At 39.1% G+C, this 27,006-nt stretch overlaps 1 protein-coding gene across 6 annotated transcripts in view; it reads left to right on the top strand.

The window, feature by feature from the left end:
• Window positions 1–27,006, top strand: part of inpp4ab (inositol polyphosphate-4-phosphatase type I Ab) — a 70,229-nt gene that overhangs the window by 36,468 nt on the left and 6,755 nt on the right. For 2 of the 6 annotated variants that reach the window (XM_026933195.3, XM_053229377.1), the window contains 16 exons: window positions 677–824; window positions 3,891–4,021; window positions 5,093–5,197; window positions 6,215–6,323; window positions 7,933–7,950; window positions 10,746–10,932; window positions 11,242–11,451; window positions 13,735–14,047; window positions 17,500–17,532; window positions 17,781–17,953; window positions 19,770–19,893; window positions 20,177–20,444; window positions 20,599–20,696; window positions 20,938–21,050; window positions 21,728–21,882; window positions 25,571–25,983. In XM_026933195.3, coding sequence (XP_026788996.2) covers window positions 677–824; window positions 3,891–4,021; window positions 5,093–5,197; window positions 6,215–6,323; window positions 7,933–7,950; window positions 10,746–10,932; window positions 11,242–11,451; window positions 13,735–14,047; window positions 17,500–17,532; window positions 17,781–17,953; window positions 19,770–19,893; window positions 20,177–20,444; window positions 20,599–20,696; window positions 20,938–21,050; window positions 21,728–21,882; window positions 25,571–25,751 — 2,366 coding nt within the window. In that variant the 3' untranslated portion in view covers window positions 25,752–25,983. Of the gene's footprint in view, window positions 1–676; window positions 825–3,890; window positions 4,022–5,092; window positions 5,198–6,214; window positions 6,324–7,932; window positions 7,951–10,745; window positions 10,933–11,241; window positions 11,452–13,734; window positions 14,048–17,499; window positions 17,533–17,780; window positions 17,954–19,769; window positions 19,894–20,176; window positions 20,445–20,598; window positions 20,697–20,937; window positions 21,051–21,727; window positions 21,883–25,570; window positions 25,984–27,006 lie in introns of those variants that run through there. The other 4 variants (XM_053229372.1, XM_053229384.1, XM_053229392.1 and 1 more) reach the window with 4 other exon arrangements.

Raw genomic sequence — 27,006 nt, forward strand, 5'->3', positions numbered from 1 at the left:
GTGTTTTATTCCTCTTATACAACAACACTTTTTTTTATTTGTGAAGGAACAATATGTCATACTTTTTCTCAATATAGACCTTAATGTTGTGGAACATCCACTGAGCAAGTCAGTCCTGTCATCGCTTACATTATAGCAGCTATAAGCAGTCGTTCCCTCACCAGCCCACACCTCTCTCTTCTTTCTTGAAGTTAACAAGCCAAGAAAAATGCAGCTTGCTATGCTACAGAGAAACCAGAAAGCACTAAAGTCCTCCATACAGAAGATTCCCATGTTGGAAAACTTATTTACAGCTTTACCTCTGTTATAAAGTGCTGACACTGGAGACTCCTTCCAAAAATGTTAAACATCTCCTTACAGGAAACATCACCATGTCAACAATTACATACATTTTTAAAATCTGTTTATGCGGCTATACAGATTCCTATGCATGTCATTATTGTGTACATGATAACACATGATAGCGTATTAGAATGAGTGCATTAATAAAAAGTGAACCTGTGATTTAGTTTGAAGCCAACACTACTATCATAGAATAGAATAGAAAAGTATTTAACACTTTCTAACCAATCAGAATCAAGAATTTGAGAGTTTCTCCTCACCTCATATTCACAGTTTCAGTCTTGAAGAATTTATTTCGGAGTGAAGACACGAACCCTCTCATTTTCCTTCGCAGTGTTTGGGGGAACCATGTCTCGTATGTACCGCTTCCCCACCACTGACGGGAATCACTTACGCATTCTGGAGCAGATGGCGGAGAGTGTGCTGTCTCTCAACGTCCCACGACAGTTCGTCAAACTACTGCTGGAAGAGGACGCTGCCAGGTACACATGCATGCGTGTGTTTTATTATCATGCTGATAATCAGTTAGACGAGATAGTGATGGACACTTCACCATCATTTGCTTTACTGGACTTAAAAATAAATATAGGGGTCTCTCATGAGTCCGGGATCATAGGGTTAATGAACAGTGGGGTCCAAAAGTCATTCAGTAGTAAAAAATGCTTCTATTTTTGCATTCTTTTCTAATTTAATACCATAATTTTCATTACAAATGATATTATTGACATCAAATTGAGTGAAAAGTAGAATTTCAGAGTTTTTCTTTTAGTATTTGCTATGTCCCCTTTTTGCTTTAATGGCAGCGTGCACTCAGTCTGCCATGGACTCCACAAGTTTGTGGAAAACTTTACGATAAATTTTTAGATCAAATCCATCAGAGTGTCATCTGAGCAAATGCTTCAATAGAAGAGATCAGACATGAGGAAAATTTGACCTTTTGCACAAAGCAGTTAACAAGGTCAATATCACAAATTTGCTTACATTGAAATAGGGGCCTAGAAATAGTGCAGAATCTTGATTATTAAATAATCAAGATATTGAATATATACTTTCTTTGTTTTAAATATTTCAGAATACTAAAACCTTTTGTTTATTTCCAATTTTAAATTTAAAAAAATCCCAGATTTTCAGTGTGATCTCTGACTTTTGGGCCACACTATGCATGTTTATGTTTTTGTGCAAGGAAGAACAAATCCAAATAATTCTACTCATAGGAATTTGTGTCTTGAGAAGAAAACTGGACATATTGAGCAAGTTCTGTAAATGAAATCATTTGTTTTGCTGTTTTATTTATTCTTCTCAAATGATCCTGGATTAAAGGGACACCCTGTAGAGATAATTGTTTTTCTGAACTGAATGGACTAGTGGTTAGGCCACAGCGCTCTCCCCACTGCGGCCTGGGTTTGATTCCTGACCAGGGAACCGTGCAACAGCGCGCTCTCAGTGCCGTCCCAAGCGTGGATAAAATTAGGGACGGTTGCATCAAGAAGGGTATCCGGCGTAAAAACTGTGCCAAATCAAATACACGGACCAATGATCTGCTGTGGCGACCCCTAACGGGAGCAGCTGAAAGAGGAACAACAGCAACTTGAAATTGCTCATATTATGACCCAACCTAACCAGTTAATGTAGCTAATGTTAATAAATTAAAGGAAAAACAGACAGTCGGCATGTTAGTAAGTTGTTGGGCCATCATGAGCTGCATACTACTCTGAAACTGTGCTGGGGTGATGAACACTTTTCTTCCAAAACATATTCCATCAGCTGCTGTTTAGATGATGGGGATGGAGAGCATTGTCTAACACGTCTGCTCAAAACCCCCACTAGGTGTTCATTTGGCTTTTGAGACCTCCTGAGTGTGAAGGCCATAGCATATGATGATACCATTCGCTGAGGCCTCATGCCTTGTGGATGTGGGCAAACCATACCAGCAAAATGCTTCTCACAGTATAACAGAACCAGTGTGTGGGTTTTTTTTTCCTTTAATTTGTCACACATCTGTATGTGTCTTGCTCATTTTGGTTCACTAGCTGGTTATGTTAACCATATGTTAAAAACCTAAAATGATTTTAAAAGAAGATTGCAAATAAATGTTTACATCGCACTGGAAGTGATGACGTACAGTATGTTGATCTTGAAAAAAAAAAGAAAAGATTGATTATTACAATGTAAACTGTGTTAAAGCACAATAAGAGAAGATTCCACCCTGAATGACATATTTATCTTTATAATGAACAGGAAATTGAGTTTCTACATTACCCACAATGCCATTCGACAGCTACTGATGGTGGCGCCAGTGGGATTTATGCTGCGTTCATGGTGCCCTGTCAGTGGTAATTTACAAGTTGTAATGAAGTCATTTCTCAACCTTGACATGTGGGAATGGACGCTTCCATGAAAGCGTGTCTTTTATTTTCTCTATTTTGCATGTAAAGCTCCTAAAAAGCTACTTTAACCATTCTGTTCTACTATAGTGAACTGTTCTACTATAGTGAACTTCAAACATTCATGCACCATTTGAACTGAAATTGCAGTACAGCAACAACAGCGGACAATAGCGTGTAGCGTTAGCAACAAGCTAGCCAGCTAGCGTTAGTGATAACTCTAATGTTGATGATTGCCTTCTCAAATAGTACTTACTGTAGATTAGTATGGTCAGTGTTATAGATTTAACCTTTATCTGTATATTAATTACTCTAAAGCCAATACTGCTACAAACTAATTTAAAATCAGAGGAGCATTTACACTGTTCACAGTGCGAGCGGCCATGTTGATATGAAGTTTCTCCTAAAACAGGGAAGGAACTGGTGTTTGAGAAGGCTACCCCAAGTAGACAAGTTGAAATTTCAAGTTGAGGGGGTGTTTACCAGTTGTAGGCAGGGAATTACAAGTCGCCTCAAACGCAGCATTAGCCCTCACTTCATCTCTGCCTAAAGAGAGTGATGCAGCAGCGCTTTAGTCCTTAGTCCAGCTCTTTCACCTTTCATGCTAACATCCACGCTCAGCATCAACGCCATCCCACGTGTCATCTCGTATATCTCTAACTAGCTAAGCCGAGTCTCTGGCATAACTCAGCACAATTTTGTCGTATTGCATTCTGGAATGTCGAGTCCAGTGTTTGCTGTGCGTTTAGATTTCCCATTAATACGACATTCACCGTCGCTGGAAAATGACAAGTGAGGAAAGAAGGTCTTGCTCTTTTGAATTGACCATTATCACTTATGTTTGAGATCAGGTTTTTCACCTAGTAAACACCATTACAACTGCTCTAGCAATGTGATGTCAGTGCGGCACACAAATTAGCAACAGAATCGCTAAGCTCATCCCAAATAAAATATAATATATATTTTCAATATAAATATATTTAAAGTGTTTCGGGATGAAGGTTTCCTTTAGAAGTAAACACTGACACATGACTGTATGCACACACTCACATAGACACAATATTGAATACCAAGGGAAAAAAATAGCTAATGACATTTTTGTGTGTGTGTGTGTGTGTGTGTGTGTGTGTGTGTGTGTGTGTGTGTGTGTGTGTGTGTCCACAGAGTATGTGAGCTGGAAGAGTTGGGGGAATTATCACCATGTTGGGAGAATCTCCGGCGGCAGATCGTAACACAGTACCAGAGCGTTATTCTCACCTATCAGGAGACGCTGAAACACCTGCAGGACTACAAGGGTGTGTGGAGTAACTGTAAACAAGGATGCAACACATAATTATGTTCACCGTCAACTCCAAAATTATTGGCACCTCTGACAAAATATATGCCGAAATGAATATGTGCAGCGAACAATATTTTGAGTTTAAACGTCATTATGAGCACTATCATTATGAGACTGCAAGTTTGAATCACACAGACACATTTACACAGAATCACACACACAAACACACACACAAACACACACACACAAACACTAGCCAATTGTTGGCATCTGTGAGCTGCCATTTGTATGCGGAAGAGGGCAGACAGCACTTTCCTCCGAGTGTGTGATAAAGTTTACTTAGGTTCGACAAAATACAAGTTTCAAATTTTTTGGCATCCCTATTATTAACATCTAGTGAAATCTTCCCTCAAGAGAATATCTGAACTTCCTGTAATTTCTAATATGGTTAGAAATGGTCCACTGCTCTATGCAAAACCTTTCAAACTTCTGTACATTGTTTGGTTTGTGCATGTGGAGTGGCATCTTTAGTTCAGTCCGTGCAGATCTGGAGACTGAACCTCTTGGCCATTTCCAAATAAAGATGTTGAGCTCCTGCAAGCATTTCTGTATTGATTTTGGGGTCAGCTTGTCAAGAACCTCAACCTAAAATATTCTGGTACTCAGCAGTATTCATGGTCCATCTTCATCTTTTACAGTGGATTTAGGGCTTTCTTGTATGCACTCTTTTTTTTTTCGTTGATGGTGATGGTGTTCATGGGTGAAAATTTGATTTTGGTTTCATTTAACCCCAGTATTTGATTCCAGTTGCTTCAGGAGTATGGGATGCTGTCAGGAACAGCTTCTTTAGTGCAACCCTTTCCAACAGGTTTGCGTCTAAAGTTGATTTTGAAACTAGGTTTGTGCAAATTTCTCACTTGTTTACACACACACTCGGAGGAAATATGAGTATGGGTCACCATACTTGGCCTCACGTCACTACACTTCACTAGTTTCCCCATCTTTTGAAGGGTGCCTTTAATCTGGAGTGTATTTTTATTCTTTTTTTTTCTCTCTAACTCTGTCTGCCTCTCTCTCTTTCTTTCAGGCCCTTCATTCAAAGCAAGCAACCTCAAAGCCGACAGGAAGTTGGAGTTCATGTCCACTAACCTCCACGTGCAGAGGATGAGAGTGCAGGACGACTCTGGGTTTGGTGAGACACCACCTCGCTCGTCTCTGATCTCCTCCTCACTTCCCCTTCTGCCAGAGCCCTTCTACTAAAGTCTGTCCACTTGGCAACACTCCCAGGCACTTCTTTCCAGTCGTATAAGACCTGGCTCCTATCTGCTTGAATGCAGAGAAACCCAAAACAGACAAAATGATGGTTCAAACACAGATTTTCACAGAAATTCTCTGTAGCTTACAGTCTCGTTTATTTAGAGGTTTGTTCATTTCTAAAGTTGAACTGTAAGTAACAGAGTAAGAATACATCAACAAAATACATCAACAAAATATAATGAATAGAACTGCTAATTAAAGAAGACGATTCAAACAGACACACACACTGCCAATAAAACCATGGACAAAAGATATAAACTAAATCAAGGTTAAAAAAAAAGTTTTCATTTTCTGTCTTTCTCTTTCTTCCCCCCTTTCTTCTCATCACTTAATTGTCTCTGGTTTATTTGCACAATGAACTGTGCGCTTACACACACACACACACCCACACACCCTGTCTTGACAGTTTCTCTTGAGGCTTTAGTGCTAAAAGTGTTCACACTCAGGGGAAACAGTAGTACACACATCACCATATATTACTGTTTATGCTTTAGACACACACACACGTGCACACACACGTGCACACACACGTGCACACACACGTGCACACACACATACTATCACATCCTCTCAAGATGCCAAGTTTGAATGATGGCCTCTCTCTCTGTTTCACACACACACGCACACACACACATTTCCTTTTTAGGACGCAGCCCCCTGAAAACACTGGCCTACACTGGGCGAGGCGCTAGCTATCTGTTTCACTCCACTGGCTGATATATAATGTAGAACATAAACACATTGAGTTGTGTGTTCATGTGTGTGTGTGTTTCAGTTAGTCGTTATCTATCTGCATTATGTAAGATACTTTAGCTTGTGTTTATTAAGTGTGTTCTGGATGTTCTGGTATGTGTTTGTGCTCGTGTATAACGTTGTGTGTATGTGTGTGTAGATCACACATACGATGTGGTGACGATCGGCGCTCCAGCAGCTCACTGTCAGGGTTTTAAGAACAGCGGCCTGCGTAAACTCATCCAGAAATTTGAGGAGGCCAAGAAACAGTAAGTGACAGTGATCGAAGTCTGGCCTGGAATAGAAGAGCTCTGTGTGTGTGTGTGTGTGTTTGTGTGTGTGTGTTTGGGTATGCTTGTGTGTGTATATAAAGAACAGGAGTAGGAAAGGGTGTGCATGTGTTAGCACGGTGTTAGGGTTCGTGTGTGTGTGTGTTTGGGTATGCATGTGTGTGTATATAAAGAACAGGAGTAGGAAAGGGTGTGTATGTGTTAGCACGGTGTTAGGGTTCGTGTGTGTGTGAGAGAGATGGGTGTACAGTGAACTCAATAATTATTTGCACCCTTGGTAAAGATGGGTAAAAAATAAAAAAATTTAAAAAATGTCTTTGCTGTCAATTAGCTTCATCACACACTGAAAATATGACAGAAATAAAGTTTATTCTAAGAACAAACCCTAAATATATATATATATATATATATATATATATATATATATATATATATATATATATATATATATATATATTTTTTTTTTTTTTTTTCTTCTTTTTTTTCCAGACAAAACAATGTGTCACAATTATTGGCCCCCCAGCATTTAGCACTTTGTGTAACCTCTAGGGGTTTGGTCCAACAGTGTGTGAATTGGCTTGGATTTACAAGACAAGGTCCCTTTTGAATCAAGAAGGAAAATATTAAAAATAATGAATGAATGAATAAATAAATAAATAATTACTGTTATATTGAAAATTGAAAATTCATAGTACACACCCTCGCCTTTGTAAGTGTTTGTGTGTGAGAAAGAGAAAGCGCCAGAGAGACCACGCTCACAAGAGAAACAGCTTGAATTTCTTCCAGAGCTGGAAAACAGTAGACAATCCACAAAGCTGTTTCACACGTGTTCTCACTGCCCATAGGTGGGACATCAAATGAATGTCATGTCATATTTTTTGTCAGTTTATAGTTGCAGTTAATGTTGTAGAATGACCATGAAACAGTGGATTCCTGTTGTGTATCGTATCATTTGAAAGAGGGAAATACACAGTCCTAGTTACCTCCTTTTGCCAGCATAACAGCACTAAGCTTGATGAGATAAGACATTTTCATGCCCATCATTTCCAAGGGAGTGTGTGTGTGTGTGTGTGTGTGTGGATCTGAGAGAAAAGCAGAAATGCGTGTGTACTCTGCTTGGTAAGAGGCTGTGCAACACAGCATCTATAACTGCCCACTCAGCGTTGTTGTGCGTCGAGCTCAGCACATTTCAGCAGCTCACATGCTCACACACACACACACCAGCGCTCTAAAATCACAGCTTTGCTCTTTTGTGCAACTGATTTAAGGTTAATTATTAAATAAGATTATCATTCTCCACAGAAACCCCTTTATATTTGCAGCTGTAATTGCTCACTTTAAGTGAACATCCTGCCTGAGGATCATTTCATTATGTACTTGCTGTTACATTCTGTATTACTGCATGCTGATTATTCCCATTTTCTTTAGCTCTGCATCATAGCTCTTAATCAGTGTCATTTTTTTTTTCTCGATGATGCTTTCATAAGCTCTTGTTTGCAAGAGTGAAATTACTCATTTGTAGTGATGCTGATCTTTTCCTTTGTCATTTATTTCTTGTTCTTTAATTGCCTTTTTGTTTTCCAATCAGCATTTATGAGGAGGAATGGTGAGTTTATTTTAAGTTGAAGTTTTTCCCCCACTTTTTGTTTTTGTGATTTTTTTTTTTTTTAAATATTGTCCAAAACTCTGAATCTACTCTCAAGGACCTTTTTTATTTGATCAGTTATGAAAAACTAATTTATCAATATTAATCAATAAATGTTCTTATTGACTAAAAACTGACGTAATGACGTACAATTGTAAGTAATGTTTGTCTCTTTTTTTAAACAGAAACAGGCTTAGTAATTTTTTCTATTTGTTTTTTATAACTGATGAAGCAAAAACAGTTCTTTGGAAGTTTTAGACCCTACTCTGTGTCTGTGCGTGATTTTTCCCATGGATCCATCTCATAAGTGTGGGCGTGTTACAGTAGGTGTGTGCGCGTGTGTGATCAGTACCCCATACACACAGACATACTCGTCTCTGTTCTGTGTTTGTTCCTGATGTCTTATAAGACACGTATAAAATGCAAATATTACAACATTTATGACCTTTGAAGAGCAGAACGTCTCATAAAGCTAACCAGTAAGACATTTTTTCAGAAAACGGCTGCATCACTGAACCCTCATCACCCCACTGCACTATGGGAAGGGACACAAGCCGATTACACTCAAAAATGCATTTCAATACGTCACTGTCTGATTTCTACGCACTGTCATTATCTGTATGTGTGTTATTAAAGGAATAGTTTGGCCAAAAATGAAATTTACATCAGTTAAGACATGTTTGGTGTCTTTAGTTTGGCTTCGGCGTTACAAGGATAATAGTGCTAACAAACAAGTTTAGCTTTTAGTTTGCTTCTACCAGTTCATCGATAAGACCACAGAAGGAAACTTTGGACCAGTGGCGGCTCATCCATGTGGGCAGGAGTGACAGACCCCCACCATATGTATCAGCCGCTCAACAAGCGTTAACCTTCATAAAGTTCACATTCACAAATCCATACATTTTAAATTCCGTTGAAATTCTAATTACCTCTTTTGAATGAACAGTGATTTAAACAGATGTTGCTATTTGACAGATAGACGCTGATATTCCACTGATTTGGTCACCTTTCTAGATGGTGTGTAGTTATGAGGCAGTGTTTTCACTGCCCTGCTAAGCTTCATAGAGTTATTATTACACTTAGTAGTCAAAAATAGGAAATGCAACAAGTGCTAATAAAAGTCAATTGGGGCAGGATTCTCACTGCTCCATGCTCAGGTCATTGAGAAGCAGAGGACACACAGTTAATGACTAATGAGTTCACTTTTTGTTTTGCCCCACCCTCCCTGATTGGTATTTGTTGTTTGCCAGGGAAATGTTGGCTAGTAGATGGAAATAGGCAAGAACAAACTGGCAGAAAAATGGGGGATATGTCTAAAAAAAAAGTGTCTCCCTTTTCCAATGCTTGGGTTTTTTGGTCTAGTTTCATGTCTTTTGGGATGTAGTTGGGCTGGAAATTTTGCAGAAGCATGGCAAACACACTTGGTGTATTGAACAAAGGGAAGTCTTAAACCGCTCAGTACAAGCTGCTAGACTGTACTCTGGATGGCTGTATGTTGTTTTTGAATCTCAGCTTGCTTTCATAGGGTTACTCAAAAAATTCACTAGATAGTAGCTGTAGGCTAAGTCAAGTGTGATAACCTCTCAACTTCAGTTTGTTTGAGGTTATGTTGTTATTAATCTCGTCCTGCCTCACCACAGTCTGTAGTCACAAGCCGCTACAGCTTTGGACATCAAACATGTTTTGGCTGATTACATTTGGGGTAACAAGGAAATTGTGTAAATTTCGTTTTTGAAATTTAAAATGGTGTGTGCATTTTAAACATGTGCCAGTATTCTTATATCATGTAATTATGGTTTAGGACAGGGGTTCTCAAATGTTTCTTAAATGTAAAAATATGAATAAATTTCATGCACCTTCTCAGCACAGATGAATTTTATGATCGTAATTAAACTATTTCGATATTAGGCTCATTATGCAAATATGTACAGTAATTGTCTTGGAAATTCTTTATTGACACCAGGGAGCTTTGTATTTTATAACTTTCCACTGACAGAACACATTAGGTTCAAGATGATATTATTTAGGCGTAATTGTATTTCAGGACCACTTTAACTAAATTAAAAAGTCACAGACCCACTACTACTTTGTTAGGGCTAGAGGGATCAAGCTAGTGGCTCAGGACTGATGGGTTAGAGACAGAGTTAGGACTAATGGGATAGCTTTAAAGGGTTAGGGCTAGAGGGTTAGGGCTAGTGGGATATGGCTAGATGTTTAGGGGCAGTGGGTTAGGGCTAGAGGGTTAGCGCTAGTGGGTTAGAGTTGGAGGGTTAGGACTAGAGGGTGAGAGAGAGACATTAGTGCATTAGGGCTAGAGGGATCAAGCTAGTGGGTTAGAGTTGGAAGATTAGAGATAAAAGGTTAGCTAAATACTAGGACATCCTAGGATACACTGTTAAGCCCTTCAGCAAGACCCTTAACCCTCAACAGCTCTGTGCTTAGACTGGATTCTGGCCTCGCTTGTTTGGATACAAGTGCCTGCAAAATGACTTAATGTAAATTGGAATGTGAACTGCATTTTTACTTGTTGGAATCCTGGCATTCAAGATTCAGCTTTGCCATATGTCATGACTTCCACATTTAATTGTTTGCAACAATCACACACTTCTGAGATTATATAAATAGAATGACAATGATGAATCTGAAGTGTACTTGCTAATAATATTGTGAAATGTTGTCTAACAGATGTTTGGGAATTGTCTAGTCATACAACTCTGTAATGACTGTAATGGGTGTAACCTTTTGTGTCCATGCAGCAGTTCTCTGAGCAGCTCCCAGTCCATCATGTACATCCCTCAGGACATCATCCGCGCCAAAGAGATCATCTCACACATCAACACTCTGAAGACTCAGGTCAGCTACTACGCCGAGCGCCTCTCCCGCGCCGCCAAGGAGCGCTCTGCCAATGGCCTGGAGAGAACACTCACAATACTGGCAGACAAGGTGGGCAAGTACATAGACACACTTCAGATAATATTGCTTTAAAATTTTTCAGTTAATGTCGTAATCATGATCGTTTATCAAGAACTAGCATGTGGTTTAGTGGTTATTTTCTCAAGAAGTCTGTAATAAAATATTTGCGTATAGGCAACATGTCACAGACTGTAAAAGTGAACAGCCTGTGGGGCGCTCTTAAGCTTTTTCTTCTTTTGCTATAATATCAGTAATACATGTGAATGCAGAATGGGTGCATGTGTTTGAGGCTCATGCTTTTTAGAATGTTTTATAGCTCTAAATCTTTCCCTCTTGCAGACACGGCAGCTTGTGACAGTGTGTGACTGTAAGCTACTCGCATCGGCTGTGCAGGCCTTAAACGCCGCCAGGCCGGAGTACATCGCATCCAAGAACTCACCGTCAGCCGACTCGGAGCATGTGGTGCTACGCAATGACCAGGACACACTGCTAGCCAAGTGGAGCAACAACCGCTCATCCCTGCATGCCGACTGGCACGAAGAGGAGTGGGTAAGAGCACTACTGATGCCAAACTGTGGGAATTTAGGGATTGCATTTTGTCCATTTCTAGAAATCTATGCCTGAAGTGTGTTATGTATTGTGTGGTTCAGTTTCCAAGCTGTCATTACTACAACAATGAAATAAAAAGCATTTGAACTGAAATTTTCTCAATTCTATGCAAATTCAGTAAAGTAACAAATCTAAATGATTGGCTCGAATGATTCCTTGGACCAATCCTACGGCACGTGTGGTGGGACAGTTCTTCAAATCCCCACTGACAACTTTAGTTCCTACCTGCAAATGGTTCCCATTTATTGTGTGATGCTCAAAAAAAATGGAAGCAAAACCTATAAATGTGGTTTCATTTGATCTCATCATATACGACTTATCATTAATTGTGTGTAGTAACATTACAAAGTAAAATAAAGCTTGGAAGGAAGTAGCAGAGATCATTGATGCATCTGGTGAGTAACAAATTAAACAACCAATTTTCACATTGGTAAGAGCGTTATTTAATTTGTGTTTTACTAGTTAGCTTTAGAAGCTATATACAGTCCCCTCCAAAAGAATTGGAACGGCAAGGTCAATTCTTCTGTTTTTTTCTATATACTGAAGATATTTGGGCTTGTGATCAAAAGATGAATATGAGATGATGGATCAGAATTTCATCTTTCATTTCTTGTTATTTACATCTTGATGCGTTAAACTTAGAACATGGCACCTTTGGAAGTATTGGAACAGATAGTCTAAAAGTAAATAGCACTTAATATTTGCTTGCATATCTCTTGTTTGCAATAACGACATCAAGCCGGCAACCCACTGACATCGCCAAACTGTTGCATTCTTCTTTTGTGATGCTTTTCCAGGCGTGTACCACAGCTTCTTTCAGTTGTCATTTGTTTTGGGGGTTTCTCCCTTCAGTCTCCTCTTCAGGAGGTGAAATGCATGCTCAATTGGGTTAGGGTCTGGTGATTGACTTGGCCAGTCTAAAACCTTCCACTTTTTCCCCCTAATGAAGTCCTTTGTTGTGTTGGCAGTGTGTTTTGGGTCATTGTCTTGCTGCATGATAAATTTTCTCCCAATTAGATTGGATGCATTTCTCTGTAAATTGGCAGACAGAATGCCTCTGTAGACGTCTGAATTCATTCTGCTGCTACCATCATCAGTTACACCATCAATAAAGATTAGTGAGCCTGTTCCAGAAGCAGCCATGCAGGCACAAGCCATGACACTACCTCCACCATGCTTGACCGATGAGCTTGTATGTTTTGGATCATGAGCAGATTCTTTCTTTTTCCACCCTTTGGCCTTTCCATCACTTTGGTTAATCTTGGCTCCAGAACTTTTGTGTCTTATTTCTGTATTTCTTTGTGAATTGACTTGACTTGACTTGACTTGAATTCCAATCTGGCCTTCCAATTCTTGCTGCTGATGATGGGTTTGCATCTTGTGGTATGGCCTCTATATAAGGTCTTCTTCGTACAGTTGCTTGTGATACCTTTACTCATGCCATGTGGAGGTTGTTGATGTCGTTGTTTTTGGTTTTTTGTACACAGCTCTCACAATGTTTCTGTCATCAACTGCTGTTGTTTTTCTTGGCCGACCTGTTCGATGTCTGGTTGTTAGTACACCAGTGAATTCGTTCTTTTTCAGAATACTACAAATTGTTGTATTGGCTATGCCCAATGCTTGTGCAATGGCTCTGATCAATTTTCCTTCTTTTCTCAGCCTAAAAATGGCTTGTTTTTCTCTCATAGACAGCTGTCTGATCATCATGTTGGTATATCCTTTTTAAAAAACAAATGCAGTCTTCACAGGTGAAACCCAGGGCACAAACCAAGTGTAGACATTCAGAGCTATTATTTGTTTAAATATTCAGTCTAACAAATGTTCAACAAGAAACACCCGTCAGTCAATATTTTTCCTATTTTTGATCAGAGTTCGAACAAAAGGTGCCATGTTCTAAGTTGTTAAACACATCTGTTTGCAAATATCAGGAAATGAAACCTGAGATTCTGCTCTATACAGGGGAGTCGGACTTCTAGCCCAAAGGTTGTGGGTTTGAGTCTCAGGTCCGGTAGGGATTGTAGGTGGTTGGAGTCAGTTTGAATTTCTTTATGTAGACTAATACTTGGCTGAAATATGGTGTGTTTGAGCTTGTGGATGCACTTGCGATTATGTGTGTATTACTGAAGTTGAGTGATGACAGCTGTAGCAGTAATTAAGCTCAGTTTACCGTGATATGACAAGGATATAAACCAAATATCCTCTGTACTGTTCTCTGGCTCTCAGGAGAAGGTGTGGGTGAATGTGGATAAGAGTCTGGAGTGCATCATCCAGCGGGTGGATAAGCTCTTGCAGAGAGAACGATTGCGCAGCAGCAGCAGCGAGGACATGTTCCAGGCGGACCAACAGAGCGCTGTTCCTAAGAAAGGTAACGAGAGGTGTCAAGCGTTCTGGATCAACCCAGTCTGCACGAATGAGTGTCCATCACCAGTTTCACAGGAGCAGCCTTCTTCATCTTCATCACCACCCTCACCTTCATCCCCATCATCACTGCCTGCACTGATCCCTGCATGTCCCCTTAATACAGAAACTCAAGCCTGTAGGTGGCCCACTCACACACTTTCTTTCTTTCTTTCATTATAAGGCCTCTCTGTGGTGTTTTATCAAAGGTCATGAGCACAGTAGTTGAATTCATGATCAGGATTTCTTTAGAACTGAGTCATTTCTTTTGCTTTCATACAAGAGCAAACATGCACACTCAAATATATCCTGCTCAGATGATTTGCTTTGTACATCTTTAAAATGAAAGCACGTAAATATTTCACTGCACTGATGTAAATTAGCTCTTTTCTCATTTGTATACATGATCAAATTGATTCTGCTCACATTCTGATTTTCGTCTAGACACACTCGGTTGTTACGGTAAACGAATATTTTCCGAGCAATAAGAATAGGTCAAAAATGTTTAAATTGGCACTACGTCCATAGGTTTTAAATGGTAGAGGTGATTAGCCTGCTAGCCAGAGAGACAGACAGAGAGGGAGAGAAACATAGAGAGAAAATTTAAAGAGTTCTTTATTGTTTCCAAGCAGCAAAGCCAAAACACTTCAAATTACAAGGATCTCACAAAATTGATTGTCGTAAAAAGTAAGAAAGTCACTTTACGTTTTCAGACATGGGAAAGTCTTCAGGACAGAGAACATTGCAGAGAGGATAGTGAAGGAATGACTGTTTATAGCTGTCATAACATAAGTGCTAACAAGAAATAACTTATTTCATGGATGCTCCACAACATTACACGTAACTATAAACAGAAAAAAAAAAACTATGATCTGTTATTCATTAAATGAGGAATAACACACAACAGACCATGTGGTTATACGAAAATAATCCACACTGGAGCCGTTACCACCCCGAAGTTATACAAAGTTATCTTTGTATAACCGCACAGTCTGGTGTGTGTTTGTCAATAATAACAATGTTTAATTCATTAATGAACTGCACGTCGTGCCTTTTAACAGTTTATTGCCAGATTTAATGCTGTGGATCATCAGTGTGGTTAGTTCCCTCACCAGCATCTCCTTTTTTACTTCCTCTCTCTTTCTCAAAAATGCAGTTTTCGATTGTAATTTCTCAGAGAAACCAGAAAGTCCTGAAGATTTTCCCATGCTGGAAAAGTTTGCAAAGCACTGACACTCGAGACTCCTTCTGTAAGCGTTAAATAAATGTCTCCTAGCAAAAAAAAAACTTCACCACATCAATGATTATACAGTGACATCCAAAAGTCTGAGAGCACTAGTGAAAATGCTTCTATTTTGCTTCTATTCTTTTCTAATTTAATGCAACAATTTTCATTACAAATTATACAATTGACATCAACTTGAGTGAAAAGTATAAAAAAGTATTTGAAATGAATTTCAGAGTTTCTTAGTATTTAGTATGTCGCCTTTGTGCTTTAGTGACAGTGTGCACTCGAGCTGGCATGGACTCCACAAGTTTGTGCCAAACCTTATGATCCATTTCAGATCAAATCCATCAGAGTGTCGCCTGAACACATGCTTCAGTAGAAGAGATTAGACATGAGGAAAATCTGACCTTTTGTACAAAGCAGTTAACATGGACAATATCACAAATTTGCTTACATTTAAATAGGAACCTAGAAATAGTGCAGAATCTTGAATATTCAATATTCAAGATATTGAACATTTACTTTCTTTGCTTTAAATATTTCAATATTATAAAACCTTCTGTTTATTTCCAATTTTAAATGAAAAAACAAATCCCAGATTTTAAAGTGTGGTCTCAGTTTTGGACCCCACTGTGCGTTTTTTTTCTTTTTCTTGGTTAAACAGTGTTTTTTTTTTGTTGTTGTTGTTGTTGTTTTTGTTTTTTGTTTTTTTAAGTCCCAGATTATGTGGAGCATCCACTGTACAAATCCCTGTGAATGAGCTGTTACTATAGAAACGTGTATATATAACTGTGCGGTTATGCGAAAATTATGCACACGTTCTGACAGATTCGAGAATTTAACCAGGCTATGGTATAATTAATAAATAATTGTTAGTGTTCATTCGCTGTGGTCTAATTCAGGATGTGCTGTTACTAGAGAAGAATCAACTTCAAGGTGGTAACAATGCCCTAGGTCCAATGCAGAGGGCTTCATAAAAAAAAACAGCATTGATTATTTTCCTGTAACTGCATGTTGTGTTTATTCCTTACTTATTAATGTCTGCCAGTGTTATAACTGCCTGGTGTGACCAATGTGCCGTTAGAGTGGTAGGGGGTTCTCTTCAGTTTCCCCAGCAATGAGAATGTAGGAAAGTAGTAACAGCTTCTCCAGTTGAAAATGACTTTTGAGGGTGTTAACTGAATGTGTGAATGCTAAAAGGATTAGTCTGAGTGGAAATTGGAAAAATAGTGGATTTGTGTATGAATTTGATCATGTGCAAGTGTATGTTTTTATGAGAGCAAAAAAAAAAAAAAAAAAAAATTCGGTGTGAAATCTGAACGAATCCTGCTCATGATCTTTACCTCTGGCAGTAAAATTACACCACACGTGTGACCTTAGTTATGCTGCTGCTCAGCTCTTCTCTCACACACAGACACACTCATGTTTCATTTCACTTCCCTTCTTCCCTCCTGCTCATCAGGGTGCATGCTGCCATAGCAACAGGCTTATTGCCCAAGTTTGTCATTAGTTGTTATTTTTGCACAAGCTTTTTTAATATATATCTTTACCTCATCACTCTGTCTATTTTATAATCATCCAGCTTTCTCACGACGCTGTTGCAGTTAGACAGTCCGTGATCTTGTCTGTGTCTGTGTCTGCGTCTTGATATGTGCCAAATGCGAAAATGTTAAATGTAAACATGTAAATGTTCATGCGACTGAGTCATGTTTTGTTTTTGTCGGCGTGTCATTTCTCAGCTCTTCTGGAGATTTCTGTCTTTCATCTGAGCTTGTATACTCATGTGACCAGCAGCTCTCTCGGTGATTGGCTTGCTGGCTGGCCCACACTCTGGGGGTTTCTTTGTGTTGCTGCATCTCTGTTTAATGTGTGCCAGCTAGAGGGCTGGCATGACTCAGACACAGAGCATACTGGGAAAAACAAATAATTATAACAATAATCAACTTATAATAGCCAGTTAGTAGTAGTAAACAGAAACCGACACACATACATCCATAGCATATAAAGTAGGTGGGAAATTTGAAATTATTGAAAAGGAAGGTCAGATTTAAAAGTCTTAAAATTAAGATGATCCAAAATGTAAGCCTTTTGGATAGGGATAACTAACAGCCCAGTGTCACAAGGCCTGAGTGTGTGTGGTCGGATGAAATCGGATGTGGTGAAAGAGTAGAGAATCACAGTGTTGTAAGAAGATCCATCATATTTATATCAGGTTACAATAGGTTATGTCTATAGCCATATTGAGCCACAGTGTTTGTGTGTGTGTGTGTGTGTGTGTGTGTGTGTGTTTGTCTGTGTGAGCTTGGCAAGGCCAGACTGTATGTGCTGGTTGTGCTTCCTAACTGTGCATGTTGCCCCTCTAGATGGCAGTAGCAGCAGGGAGGAGAGTTACCCAGGTAAGAGCCCCAAAAACCCCATATGACCCCCTTATCGCTGATGTGCTTATGCTAAATGTTTACGAAAGAGTCGTTTTTCCATAATTTCCCTGTGCTTTATGTTGTCTGGTTTTTTATGTTGTCCTGTAGCAGTAGAAATTAAGCCAATATGTTATATATTGAGTACTAATATATATTGAGTTACTGCTTCATAGTGAATAATACTGCTCTGTAGTTGAATTGTCTGTGTGTGGACTTGCATGTGTCAGGTGAGTGGAGTGAGGCACTGTATCCCCTGCTAACGACGCTAACGGAGTGCGTGGCAATGATGAGCGACAAGGCAAAAAAATCAATGGTGTTCCTGCTAATGCAAGACCGAGCACCGACTATCGCCATGGACCTCAGTGTGCAGTACCGCCGAGACGTGGTCTTCTGCCAGACAGTGAGTAAACGCAAACATCAACACACAAACACCAGGCATGTAGTGAAATATAGTTAAAAATAATCAACAGTCTAATCATTTGTTTAACGTTTTCTAAAACCAAAGAAACTACTAAAATGGCCTAGGAATATCTCTACACTATTATCCTAACTAAGAATGCTGGGAACGAAGAACATATATACATGAATATATGGAATCTGTAATCTCGCTAGCCGGCTAGTTAACTGTTAGTAAACTAGCTTGCTTTTCTTACAGATCAAAACAAGCATGAATTCAGTATCACAGTTTCTGTTTGTATTGTCATATTCTCAGGGTAAGCCACTGTTAAAGAAATTGCTGTCCAAATATCCAAGGACATGATTTGTTTTTCACAAACCTTAGCTATAGCTAGATAAAGTAGCATGCTAGTTCTGTGGCTAAAAGTTTCCATATATCATATTATCCTGTATAATTAGCAGATCAGACGCAATGGGTTTAACACCTTAGCGGAAAAATTCTTTAGTTAGCTGATATGAGCTGCCCTGACACATGTGGAATAATAATTCGCAGTCAGTACTGTGTGAGGTAAGATTTAAGGGAGGTCAGATTTAAAGGGAAATTTGTATACCTAGGTCATCCACTAGCTCAGATACGTTAAACGTCATCAAGCCCCAACTTCAGGCACAAAAAAGGTCTGATTACATAGTGACTGGCAGGAGCTGCAGCCAATCAGAAGCTAGAGAGTGTAAGAGAGTATGAACAAAGCAAACTGGACTGAGAGAGTGAAAGAGTCCCGTATGACACTATATAACATTGCTAACCCTCCCGGATTAGTCAGAAGACTCTGATAATTAACCTCAAAAGTCTTCCAGTACATGTTGGGAGTTTACAGCAGAGCAAGTCATTTCCCTTCAACCAGACCTTATATTTTAGCTGGCTGGCTAATGCTAGTTGACGAGTTTATTCTGTGGATTATGTACTGCTTATGATACCACAGAAGTGCCATTAGATTGAGGCAGGTCATGATGCACAGGCACTGCTTCTTGATCAGGCAGCTACGTGAAAGCTAAATGGCTGGCTCAAAGATAAGCTATTGTTGAGAGGTTTTGCTCTTTTATTTGCTACTCAGTAACTGTGACAGCCACATTAATGTGCACAATAAAGGTAATTTATTCTCATAACACTCCTGTAACACTGAGCTACCATAAATCATGAGGCTTCATCCCAAAGTGCATACTGTCATACTAAATAGTATGTCATGACACCTGGTCTCATTACTATTTAGGTACACTACGAAGTGTGCCTTGTTTGGTTTGGGGCATGTCCTTGAACCCTTGCAGCAGTGAGATTTGTGTTCACTGGAGGAAAAGTGCAGCACAAACCATGCTTTCATAGTGCAGGGGTATTGTAAAAGCAGCAAGTATCTTTCTTAGTGAAGACATTAGTTTGTAATAGAATTAACCTTAAAATAAAATTATCATGGCAGACAGACTAAATTGTCCGTCTTTTTACCTTTTTTTCGTTTTTATGACACATTTGTCATTGTAGATTACCAGACATTGTTTCCATGGTTAAATTTAACAAATCTTCTTAGCTAGATAATGCAACAGACAAGCAGCATGTATAACCAGCTAGTTCGGTATGTTAATGCTAGCTGATACAAGGGCAAGCCTTTGTTTAAAGGTGAAGAGCTGATGAGTGTTTGCACACTAGAATTAGTGAATAAAATGGGATCCTAAGGTTCTTTATGGTTAAAATGGTGTGAAATAAATTGACACAGGTTGTGAGATAGATGATGTAATATACGCTTCTTTGTTTCCTCCTTCTCTCTCTCTAGCTTACTGCTCTTATCTGTGGCTTTATTATTAAACTGAGGAATTGTCTCCGTGATGACGGCTTCCTGAGGCAGCTATACACCATTGGTCTGCTTGCACAGTTTGAAAGTCTACTGAGTACCTACGGTAAACACACAGAGCATCTTGACCGTTGTTATGTGTGTTCTGTATACACTCATACTGTATATACATATACATACATGTCCAGATGATCTATATCTTACCTAAGTCTAAAGCAGTGCAGCTAAGCCTGTTAATATGAAGCTAAACATGTTGATTCTAATGGTTGAATACATATGGCTGGAAGGTTGTGAGTTTACCTCCCAGGGTTGCCAGGTAACCACTGCAAATCCCATATATATCCACTGCTCAGCTCTATGCTAGTAAGATGTATGTGTGTGCTTTGTAGGAGAGGAACTAGCCATGCTTGAGGACATGAGTGTGGGGATCATGGACTTACGGAACGTAACTTTTAAGGTGACTCAGGCTATGTCAATGTCCTCTCCGGACATGCTGCCTGTGATCACGGGGAACCGCGACGGCTTTAACGTGCGCATTCCACTGCCAGGGACCATGTTCGATGCGCTGCCACGGGAAATTCAGAACGGCATGCTGCTGCGCGTACAGCCCGTTCACTTCAATGTCGGCATCAACGAGCAGCAAACGCTAGCTGAGAAGTGAGTTCTTTTAATACCAGTACCTATAATTACATTATTAACATTTACTGCAATGTGTCAACACTGTTATTTACTATTAATTAAACACACCTTTTAGATTTCTCTGTACAACTCGTGTAAGGATTCAGAACTCATAACTTTGCTGTGTGTCCAGGTTTGGGGACACGTCCTTGCAGGAGATCATTAATTCTGAGAGTCTGGGGCGTCTGAATTCCTACTATGAACAGTTCAAGGAGGTGTTACCAGATGACTGTGAGTCACCACGTGTTCTTTTCTGTCCTCCCCCAGTTTGCTTGCACTTTAAAAAATATAATTAACATTAACAAATGGTTACAGATTTTCAAGATGTAATGCAGGCATGACCTCGTCTGACTTAGCCATGTTTTCAAGCCTGTCTATTTAAATATTATGAACAGTGGTGTCAAAATGTGACATTTAATTCTAACAGTAATCTCATTGATCTGTCTCTCTCTTCTGTTTTTCTTCCTCCTAGGCCTCCCTCGTTCCCGTAGTCAGACGTGTCTTCCTGAGCTCTTGCGCTTCCTTGGTCAGAATGTTCATGCCAGGAAAAACAAGAACGTTGACATCCTCTGGCAGGCTGCAGAGGTAGATAACACCTCATGTTTTTTTTTTTAGTATGTCTCCCGTTTGTATTGTTGTTTGGAATTACTACACATTTGTCACATTTCTAAATAACTAGCTCTTTACAATCCCAGACCTGCTAATCACTCCCTGTTGGGATCTTGAGCAAGCCAACTGCTTCAGGCGTACAGTACGATAGCTGAGCCTGTGTCTAAACTCATCTTTATTACGAGTTAGGATATGCTAAGAAAGCATTTTGTATGATGTAATTAAGAAATTGAAAAGTATCGTGCTTAATCTACTATAAAAAAAATAGTCAAGTTTGTGCAAGACATCGTTTTTTGGTTTTATTTTGTTTTTTTAATAAATATTGCTGACTTGCCATACTGTCCTATGCTATATTACATGTACAGCCTTATTTCAGGCTGAACTAGTACCCAACAACAGTACTTCTGTTTTATCAGAATTATTATGTAGATACATTGCTGAGTGCGTCCAAATGTATCATTAATTCTGTATGTCATTAGTGTAAAAGCAAACTCTGTGTTTGTGATTTATCATTTGACACCAACAAAATTGGTAATGCTCTAACAAGCATAATCCAGGCATAAACGTATGTGTCTAATCCAAGCCTGTGCTGACTTTGCTATATTACACTGTATTATATCTGGTGTAATTCATTCTTTCCTTTCCGGGTTCAGATCTGCCGGCGGCTAAACGGCGTACGTTTTACAAGCTGTAAGAGTGCGAAGGACCGCACGGCCATGTCTGTCACACTGGAGCAGTGTCTCATCCTGCAGCACGAGCATGGCATGGCGCCGCAGGTCTTCACTCAGGCGCTCGACTGCATGCGGAGGTATGGCGCCACCAATAGTGCCTGTCCAAAAAAAAAAAATTTAAAAAAAAAATAAACAGCCTACTTTGTCTCAGTACTGGTTCAGTGCCAGGCACATGAGTCTTACAAGATACAGGAGGATCAAAAAGTCTGAGTCCACTTCCATCAGTTTAATTAGTTAGCAATATGTGTACCATTGGTGCAGTATCAGAGACATGTAAATCAGACATCAGACAATCAGACAAAGTTATGTAACTCTTCTGGCACAGTGGCACAACACGTCACCTTGCAGTGAAACATATGGAGAGAAAATAAAGATGCAAGCCAGTAATACTTTATTTGAGATGCGAGGACAGAACACCACATCTCATACTCAGGTTCACCAACATCACAGCAAGTTTGCAAACACGATGTGCTGCCTCATGTGTGCAACTTTATCAGGAGAGGAGAAGGATATGTCTACACAGTCGTCCTCTCCCCATGCTTGTTTGCTTCTGTATTAAAGCACTTAACTAGCTAGTTAGGTTTGCCATACATTATTACATTACGTTAACTACCAATTTTCAGTCTAGTCACTCAACCATAAGATGAGAAAGCAGCACAGTAGAGCTTTCACTAGCCCGGTGGAATAGCTAATGAATTTGTTCATCCCTGATTTGAGTGTCAAAACGTATATATGTATATATATGTATATATATGTATATATGTGTATATATGTGTATATATATATATATATATATATATATATATATATATATATATATATATATATGTATATCTTTTATATAATGATATTTTAACTAAAGTTAAAATAGTCAACCCTATTTTTAATAAAGAATAAAGTAGGTTCAGACTTTTAGACCCTGCTGTATGTCTTTCTTATTCTTCATCTAGTTCTTTCTTCCTGTAAAATTAGCAGTCTTGAACACCTCGTCATCTTTTTCCTGAAGCACCGTTATGCCTGTGTGTTTCTGCTTCTGAATTTTGCTCCTGCTGCTGCTGTTGTCTTTGTTGTTGTTGCCTTTTTTTGGTCCAGTGACAAGCATTATCTCCACCAGCTATCTTACCCTGCCTCTCCATCCCTACTGATCCACCCTCTTGCTCTTTGCTTGAACAGATAAAAAGCAGAAGCTGAGCCAATAAATAAAAGAAATCACTTCGGTGTAATGAACAGAAAGTTAGAAAGGACAACTAACATTTAATTTAGCATGTATAGGTGGAATGGCTTCATCTCAAATCATCTACCCTACCTACCCCTTATCCCCTTCTTGGATCCTCTCTGAAGTGTAGCGAAATCAGTGTGATTTTAAATCGGCATGGATTTCAGAGCAAGGAGACAAGAAACGGGATTGTTATGTTATATAAGTCATGTAGGCTGCCTATCTCACCTGGTGATCAGTATTGCATAAAGTGGCTTTGCACAAAGAGCATAGTTGCGTGTGAGTGTGTTTTGCTCTAGCGCATGGGAAAACACACACTCCACACACTCCCTCTACTCCTCCATAGCCCTAAACTCCTGGGCGGCTCTGTAGCTGCACTTTTTTTGGTTATTGGGTCATGTTACATGATCGTGCAACTGCAGTGGACGAAAAGAGGAATGTTGTGTGTTTTTTGGCTGCACTGGCAACGTGGAACTGTTGCATGCTCTAGCTTGCACGGCCTGAAGCTGTTTAAATAACATACAGGAAATGTTGTCTCCTAATTGGGCCTTTCATTGTACGCTCTCAGAAATAAAAGTACCAAACTGTACTATTCTTTGTTGCTGGGGTGGTACCATCAAGGGGACATCTTTAGTACCTTTAAGTATTCATCTTTTTCTTGTGAAGGTGTGTGTGGTCTAGCTTTAATTAGCTTTAAAGCTTTAGCGATACATTAGTGGTCCTTAAAGTGCCCTTGAAACCAAAATCAGAGCTTTTTTTAACTGCACTATATACGATACTACAGATATATGATACTATATCTGAAAAAAATAGTTTAAAGATATTCTCTTTCTAAATTTATAGTGTGTCACTTCTTTGATTATTCATATCTAGGCAAAATTTCATGATCATACATTTAAGTGCTATATGTCCCGCCCCCAGAGGTGGGTCTTACTCTACAGTAGTAGCTCATTAGCACTAAACATGGTATGTCTTCTCACACACTACTCCCTTTTCCAACTATTGTTTGGTTGAGGGGGGAAAAAGAATTCATTTGGAAAATGGTGACATATTGGTTTACAAACTTGGGGCTCTTAAATGTTCACTTCAATATTGCTTCCTTAGACTTATTTCGAATGCAAATCGATCCTTATACACACCCAAGGGCTCTCCAACATTAAGTAAAAGTCTCTTATGCCACGGCATGGTTGAGTTCTCTAATTAGATTAGTCAGAGGCTCGGACAGTAGTTCCAGCTGTAACATGAACAATAGGTTAATATTAATGCGCTCGTTCTAATATGTTCTTGTTTCTATAGTAACAGCTCATACATAGGGACTTGTACGACATGCGCTCCACATAGTCTAAGATTAATAATAAGCAGATTAATAACGTGCTGTTTAAGAAATTAAAACCTATAATCATTGATGTGGTAACGCTTTTTAGGAGACAGTTATTTAACATTTATGGAAGGAGTCTCGGTTGTCAGCGCTTTATAACAGTCTAAATTTCCCAGCTCAGAACGTCCTTCAGGACATAGGAGTTTACGTTAGAGACAGAGAGGCTGGAGAGGAAATGAATGATTATCGCAGCTATGACATAGGTGAGAACAGGAACTAACTTGTCTCTCGGAACATTAAATCTAACTATAAAAGGTTAAAATGCATGATGTTTTATACATCAATAAATTAAACTTTAATAGTTGGCACATTACTGTGGTATAAGCAGAATAACACACTCCAAAACCATACTGTTCTGCAAACTTAATGCACTTTAGGGGGTAGCGGCACTCCGCTTGCGTGTTGTGCTGCATCACACCACCCCCTGGCGTGCATTATTTTTGTATAACAGCACTGTCTGTCGTGTGTTATCCCTTTCTTATTAAACTCTTTGCATTCTCCATGTGTAGCTAGCTCACTACGCTACTGTCAGGTTTGTTTAGATTCCTTAGATTTTGTGTGGCATATCTGTATTGGCTGTTGTGTAAGTCAGTCAAGCAGTTCAATATGATGTGACTCTGACAACATATGGAATCAAAGCATAGCTAAGATGTCATATCATGGGGACTTTAAGGTCAAATTATATACCCTAAATTAATTGTAAAGGGTTTAAACGTATAAATGTATAAAAGACTAAACGTGTAAAAGCTGTAACCTTAATAGTACCAACTCAGCAACAAGGAAAAGTACAGTTTTGTACCTTTATCTCTGAGAGTGTACAAACTGATGAAGCAGAACATTGTTCTTAATTTACTCTTCTTCGCTTTCTCTCTCTCTCTCCATCCTGTTTCTCTGCATCATGTTTTTTTTTGTTTTGTTATGTGCCTTTGTTTCTGTTTTTGTTCTCTTTTTTTTTCTCTTTAATATTTCCTGATTTGCTTTATCCCTTTGTACCTTACAATCATTTTTTTTTTTTTTTTTTTACATTTCTGATTATTCATGATTTTGAATCCATATCTGATTTTGTCATTCATCTTCATCAATGTCGGTCCCGCTGCGGTTATTTCATTCAAAAACTTCCTGTGCCCGTGAACACGGCCCCTCCCCTCTACCCCCCACCCCCTGGCTGCAGCGTTGGTACCCGTGAGGGCGTGACGCAGAAGAACCTGAGCGGCGTGTTGCCTGTGCGGGAGTTGAGGCTAGAGCCCAGTCTGCTGTACTCTCTGCCTCTGCTCGCTCTCACCCCCAACCTGCTCATCGTCTGGCTCTTCCTCAGCGTCGCCTACCTGCTGGCCAAACTCCGCTGCAGCTGAGCCACAACTCTGCCCCAGCTCTTCTTCTTTTTCTCTCTAGTTCTCTCCTTTCTTTTTACTTTCTTTCTTCTGTTTTTCCCCTTGCTCTGTCATTTTGTTCTGATGCTGAGGATTTTTTATTTCTCTCCTATAATAGCTTGCTTTTGATAGCTTTCTTTCCTTGTTCCTTCTTTCTTATACTTTGCACACATTCCTTTTCCTTTTCCTCCATTTCTTTCTTTCTTTCATTCTTTCTTTCTTTCTTTCTTTCTTTCGCACACACTCTTTTTCCTTTTCCTCTATTGTTTCTCTTACTCACTTCCTACATACCTTTCTTTCTTTCTTTCCTTCTTTCTTTCCTTCTTTCCTTCTTTCTTTCTTTCTCTTTCTTTTTCCTCTATTTTTTCCTCTTACTTCCTACATACCTTTCTCTTTCTTTCTTCTTTTTTATTTCTTTCTTTCCTTCCTCATATTTACTTCTTTTTCTTTATTTTATCTCTTGCTATTCTTTCTTGCTTGCTTTCTTGCTTTCTTTCTTTCTAACTTTCTTCCTTTTTTGTTTGCATTGCCAGTATTTATTTGTTTATTTGTTGGTTTGTTCTTTTGTTTGTTTTTGTTTGCTTGCTTGCTTGCTTATTTTCCCTATTTTCTTATTTACTTTCTTGTATGCACTTTTTGCGTTTTTGCTTCCACTTTCAGTTTTTCTTTCTTTCTTTCTTTCTTTCTTTCTTTCCTTTTACCTTCTCTTTTTTGCCCCCATTACAAGCTGTTTGTTTGTTTGTTTTTATTAATTTTTTGGTTGGTTCTTTATTTTACCTCCTACTCATGCAATCCTACTTTTCAATTTCATTTCTTCAGTTTCTTGTATTTAATTATTGCTTTCTTTTGTGCTTTCCTCTTCCTTTCCTTTTTGCTTTCCAAACTTTGCCTTTTGTCTTTTCTCTGATTGGCTGATTGTGTTGAGGAGGCGGGTGACCCCGTGTTCAGTGGCTGCACATCCTCTGTGTGTTTAAAGGTCTATGTGTCCCTAGCAATGCGTTTCTGCCTTACTTCCTTACTTCACTAAATAACTGGGGTGTAAATCCCAAGATTTGTAACATATATGTGTACATATATATAAGAGTTTATTAAGTATGAGATAATCACACAAAGTGTAAGAATTTGTGTTCGTTCTTTTTCCTGCACTTGCTACATATATGCTGGTTATAAAGACCATATACCATAGAGAATCGGTTTCTTAACCAAGATCATATTTCCTCAGTGATTTGTGGTTGAA

Source organism: Pangasianodon hypophthalmus, chromosome 2 (assembly GCF_027358585.1).
Source record: "Pangasianodon hypophthalmus isolate fPanHyp1 chromosome 2, fPanHyp1.pri, whole genome shotgun sequence".
NCBI lineage: Eukaryota > Metazoa > Chordata > Actinopteri > Siluriformes > Pangasiidae > Pangasianodon > Pangasianodon hypophthalmus.